This window comes from Bombina bombina, chromosome 3, assembly GCF_027579735.1.
Source record: "Bombina bombina isolate aBomBom1 chromosome 3, aBomBom1.pri, whole genome shotgun sequence".
Classification (NCBI taxonomy): domain Eukaryota; kingdom Metazoa; phylum Chordata; class Amphibia; order Anura; family Bombinatoridae; genus Bombina; species Bombina bombina.
The window spans coordinates 1,261,661,637-1,261,667,636 of record NC_069501.1 but is presented as its reverse complement, the minus strand read 5'-3'; the positions used below and the strand labels follow the sequence as shown (position 1 = coordinate 1,261,667,636).

At 36.0% G+C, this 6,000-nt stretch overlaps 1 protein-coding gene across 1 annotated transcript in view; it reads left to right on the top strand.

Moving 5' to 3' along the window:
* Positions 1-549: 549 nt before the first annotated feature.
* LOC128652715 (vomeronasal type-2 receptor 26-like) overlaps positions 550-6,000 on the top strand; it is a 49,304-nt gene continuing 43,853 nt past the window's right edge. Inside the window, exon 1 of the mRNA XM_053705646.1 lies at positions 550-673. Within this exon, the coding sequence (XP_053561621.1) occupies positions 550-673 (124 nt within the window). The remainder of the gene's footprint in view (positions 674-6,000) is intronic.

The window sequence follows — 6,000 nt, the reverse complement described above, 5'->3', positions numbered from 1 at the left end:
TATGTCATGCCCACTTTGTAGCATTTTATCGTTGATGATATACCAATGTCTGTCTTGAGTTGTCAGAGTTAATCGTTTCCAAAATGAATTTAAAGCATTACCCACATTGCGAGTTACTTAGTTCAGAGACCAAAACATTATGTTATCATCTATTTCAAATGTCTACAGTAATTGGAAGATAGCTTAAGACTAACTAAAAACACAGAAGCTCCTAGGACTCCTCACCAAGACCCTGACCTTCCTGACATGTTTTGCAGTAAACCGGCTTTATAAAAAGGATTATATTATTATTCTGATGAACCTGAAGGCTTGCATGGAAACAGGGGCATCAAGCTCCATTCTGAGCTTGATAATTCAGCCCCAATGAGTTTATATATTAAACAAGTAAAGCACAGAAGTGTGATATAGCTCAGCACTGGGGGACTTGAACATAAATGTATCTTCAGATGAGCTTTGTACAATGAAATCTGTAGCAATTAGGAACAATGCAGGTAAATGAGTGATGTCAGGAAGAGAGGCTAATTTTAATTTCCTGAATTATTTCCTTAGATGCCTAAATCAGTTTGCAATGAACCCTGTGCACCTGGATACAGAAAAGCTTCTAAGAGGGGATTTCATAGCTGTTGCTATATTTGTGTGCTGTGTCCAGAGGGAGAGATCTCCAACACAACAGGTTAGTGAGTCCTGTGTCAAATATGCACTCAATGTACTGCAGATTATCTGAGCATATAACTCAGATCATTTGGCTGAAACAATGGTTGAAGACTGAAAAATGTTGGTTCCCAAGTTAAATTGACCCCAGTTCTAACCAAACTGAATTTTGTTGTGAACCGCCTCCTTTAGATTTCAGTTTCAAAACCAAAGCAATCTAGGATAGCTTTCTATATCTTGCAAAGAGCAATATGTCAAAACTATTCCAATCATTCCCAAATCACCTTTGGATTTTTAAATGTTAAAACCTTGAATACTACAGCATCTTACTCTGAAGAAAATTAAGTGTCATGGGAGGGAGAGAGAGAGAGAGAGAGAGAGAGAGAGAGAGAGAGAGAGAGAGAGAGAGAGAGAGAGAGAGAGAGAGAGAGAGAGAGAGAGAGAGAGAGATCTAAAGAAAAAATAAGATACCACTGCAAAATCAGTTTCTGTGATTTTACCATTTATAGGTAACTGTTTGAGTAAAATTAACCTTTTTTTTCCGTTTTATTATATAAACTACTGACAACATTTCTCACAAATTCCAAATAAAAATATTGTCATTTAGAGGATTTATTTACAAAGCAAGTTCATATTCTTTTTTTAAACAACACAGTAAGAGTTCAGAAATCAATATTTGATGGAAAAACCCTGATTTTCAATGTACAGCTTCCATGCATCTTGGTATTCTCTCCACGAGTCTTTCACATTGCTGTTGGGTGACTTTATATAACCCTCCTATGCACAAATTTGAGCAATTTGACATTTGTTTGATCACATTCCAGAGGTTTTCAATGGGGTTCAGATCTGGAGGTTGGGTTGGCCATGGCAGAGTCTTTATCTGGTGGTCCTCCATCAACAACTTGATTGAGCTGGCTGTGTGGCAAGAAGCATTGTCCTGCTGGAAGAAACAATCTCCAGAGTTGGGCAACATTGTCCGAGCAGAAAGATTACATTTCTCTTCCAGGGTACCCTTGTACGTGTCCTTCACAAAGATACATCTGGCTGATTTAAGCTTGCTGAAGAACCCACCAGATCATCACTGATATTCCACCAAATTTCAAAGTGAGTGCAAGACACTGTGGCTTATACGCCTCTCCAGGTCTCCATCTAACCATTAGATGACCAGGTGTTGGGCAAAGCTGAAAATTGGACTCATAAGATAAGATGATCTTTCTCCAATCCTCTACTGTCTAATCCTTATGATCTTTTGTAAACCTTAGCCTGGCTCTTCTTTGCTTCTCATTGATGAAGGTTTTGTCTAGCTTTGAATGACTTTCACCCTGTCCCTAGGATCTTGTTTTGATCTACCCTCGCAGTACACATCATTCCAGTTGCTATTTGCCATTCTTTTTGTAGGTCACTTTATATCACTCTATGGATGTTGAGTGACATTTGAATGAGTCGGCTTTCATCCCGGGCAGTGGAGAGTCATTTTTGCCCTCTGCTGGTCTGTAGCTTTGTTGTCCCCAATATCTGCAGCTTGACCTTGTTCTTATAAACCATTGTCTTTTGAAATTTTAAGGATGGAAGCAACCTGACACTAACTGTAAACCTTTGCCTGTAAAGCCATAATTGAACCCTTCTTTTCCTCGCTCAAAACATTTGTTTTTCAACTCTTTTGGCATGGTCAATATTTTTTTAATTCCAACTACGTTTGAGGTACAGTATTTCTAGAACTGTTTTTTTACATTTAACTAGTCCTTTTGCAAGAGACCATACCACAACAGTGATATTATTATTATTATTATTATTATTATTATTATTATTATTATTTATTTGTATATTTTCGCATAATTCAGTAGGGCTGGGTACAAAGATAGGGGTAAACAATGACAAGGATTTGTGATAAAATACAAAACATTACAAATATAGTACAGGAGGAAGAGGGCCTTGCTCTGGAAAGCTTACAGTCTACAGGTTAAGGGTGCAGAGACATAAGGTTTGGGGTAGCCTGTCACATGGATTGTAGTTGCTGCAGGGAGTCAGGCAGTTCAATAATTATGTTGGATAGGATTATAGATGGAGGAGAGATGGTAAGCCTCTCTGAATAGTAATGTTTTCAAGGAGCATCTGTAGGTCTAGCTGAAGCATTCATAATAGATTAGTGGGAGAAGAGGTGGTGTTTTGGAAGACCATTTAGAAGTAGATTGCAATAGTCAATGCTTGACAAAATGAGGGAATTAATTTGTATTTTTTTGAGTAAGGAAGGGACACATTTTAGAAATTTTGCGTATCCAGTGAACCTGGGATGAGGTGTTGAGAATAGAGTTTCTGACCATCAGAGAGATTTATATAATATAATATAATAAATGCTTTAAATTACAGTATTTTTTATTTGGGATTTGGGAAAAATGTGGTCAATACATTATTGAATAAAACAAATATTTTCATTTTACTCAAACAAATACTTATAAATACAAACACCATCATTATAGAGGTCAATATTATTCATGTAGACTACAGTAAAAAAGAAAACAATTATCTTTTTGTTTATTTTGTATACCGTTGTAGTACAAGTATTGCTCAGCAACAGTTAGTAACCTCTACACTACTAACTACAAAACTGTCATTACTCACAAAACAATAAACCCCACTCTAATAACCCTTAAACCACCATTACCCCACACTATTAACCCCTTAGCAGTTACCCCCCCAAGACCCCTAACGTAAGACTCCCTAAGTTACAAAAATAAAAAAACACTCTCTTTGCCTATATCTCTGTTCTTTTCAATCCTATTTTCATTCCACATTTCTTCTTATTCTGACTTTTTGTCACACTACTAAACCTCACTTTCATAACACCACTAACAATTGTTTATATTCTTTTTTGTGTGTGTGTGGGATGTTTGCTAACAATGAAAAAGTTGACAACACTTACTTCTAATTTATTTCAACATGTGAAAAACAAATATGAGATTTCATTCTGTCAGTTTGAGATATTTATGATGATGTAGAGTATGGGTATAAAATAAAGGACGTTTCACTCCTAGCAGCCTAGTAAGGAACCTGGAAAACCTGAGTACAGGAATAATGAGTCACTGTAGGCCTTGTTTTGTTTATTGTATGTGTAAAGCTTGCATAAAGTGAAGGTTAGACTGTTGTTCCTTTCATTGTTTTCAGCTTTTTGGTTATACTTTACATTTAAAACCAGGCTGCCACGTAAATGTGTTCACGAAGAACTTTGTAAAGAGGATTAACAAGACAATGAGAAGATTTCAAGTACCTGAGAGGAAATTTTCCACTGCTGGGTGAGGCTAAGGAAGAAATCTTTGTTGGTCTGTAAATTTGTAAACTTTTTACTGATGAAAACTTCGGGCAAGTCATCAAGGGTAATGATTAAGTTGCTTGGGAAGCTTTTAAAGGTATTGTGCATGACTTATTTGTTTACCCAAAGAACTGGAAACTATGTTGAGTTTGCAATCAACCTTCTAGAAAAGTATCATCAATAAGGCTGCAACATGTCACTCAAAATCCACTTTCTCAATTCTCATCTGGAATTCGTCCCTGGTAAATCCGGTTCAGAGAGTGATGAGCACAGTGAGCAGTTCCAGTAAGATATTTCAGCCATGAAACAACATTTTCAGGATAGGTGGCCTGTTTATATTCTGGCTGACTACTTTTAGATAGTGACAAGAGATGCCCCAGAAGAGGAGTACAAGCGACAAGCAAAGAGAAGGTGGTCTTGGAATAGGCCACTATTTCATATAGTATTTTATATTACTGAATTTGTGTTTTCATTTTTGTTATTTGCAATTAATTGAATGAAAATAACTTTAATTTATGTTGTATCAAGAAAATATCAGATTGTTGTAATATTGCTTTTCACTATGATTGTATTACTGAAGCATATTTGTCTTTATTCAAGCAAATGTAGTAAAATATTAATATTTTTTAGTAAGGAAACATATTAAAAAATAGTTTTTGTAAATCAAACAAATATTCACCTAGATTACAAGTATTGTGCTATAGAGGGTGTGAAACATACACAACAAAAGTTGTGTTATTTCACCCTCCATAGAGCTGCCATTACAAGTTTTTGAAAAGCTGCCTTGTGCGTGCGATATGGTGGCGATGAGCTCCAAACCGCACAAAATTCAAACGCTGCTTTGACATGCTTGTGCACGCTTTCCCCATAGACATAAAAAAAAATTAGCACCTGAAGTGCGGAATGGCGATCGCCGTAACGCAACCAGATTGAATTATATGGGGAAAAAAAGTTAAGTTTAAACCTAACACCCTAAAATAAACCCCAAGTCTAAACATCCCTAATCTGCTGCCCCTGACATTGCCGACACCTAAATAAAGTTATTAACCTTAATCTGCCACCCCCGACATCGCCAACACCGAAATAAACTTATTAACCCCTAATCTGCCACTCTGGATATCACCGCCACTATAATAAAGTTATTAACCCCTAGTCCACCGCAACTTAACATCGCCAACACTATAATAGAGTTATTAACCCCTATTCCACCGATTGAAGTATATGGGGGGAAAAAGTTATGTTTAAACCTAACACCCTAAAATAAACCCAAGTCTAAACACCCCTTATCTGCTGCCCCCAACATTGCTGACACCTAAATAAAGTTTCTAACCCCTAATCTGCCACCCCAACATCGCCGACACCTAAATAAACTTATTAACCCCTAATCTGCCAATCTGGATATTACAACCACTATAATAAAGTTATTAACCCCTATTCCACTGCAACTTAACTTCACCATTACTATAATAGAGCTATTAACCCCTATTCCGCCGCTCCCCAACATCGCCACCACTAAATAAACCTATTAACCCCTAAACCGCCAGCCCCCACATTGCAAAAATCTAAATTAAACTATTAACCCCTAAACCTAACAACCCACTGTCATATTCCTCAGTCTAGGGGTTGTCACTAAATGAGTGTTTAGCAACAGATGTATGATTCTCTCAAGAGGATATAAAAATAGATGCTGTAAGAATTATTCTTTAATATGACTATTAAATGCCTTATTTAGACAAAAAACCCTAAATATAGACAAATATTCAATCTGGGTTATCTAACAGATTAAATTAATACTCATATCTATCAAATATTAGTTGACATAAATCATTTATTAAACACAACAAGATTAACACATACCTTGAGATCTGAAGGTAACAGATAAAAATAGCTTAATACAAATTCAAAGCTTATATACACAATTTAAACCAATCAAATTAAAGCATACCATAAGTGAAAGGCTAACTCTATATATGTTAACTACCTTAAAAGACTTTATAATTTTGTCTGCATATAGAAAATTCTATTTTAACTTGTTCATGCGC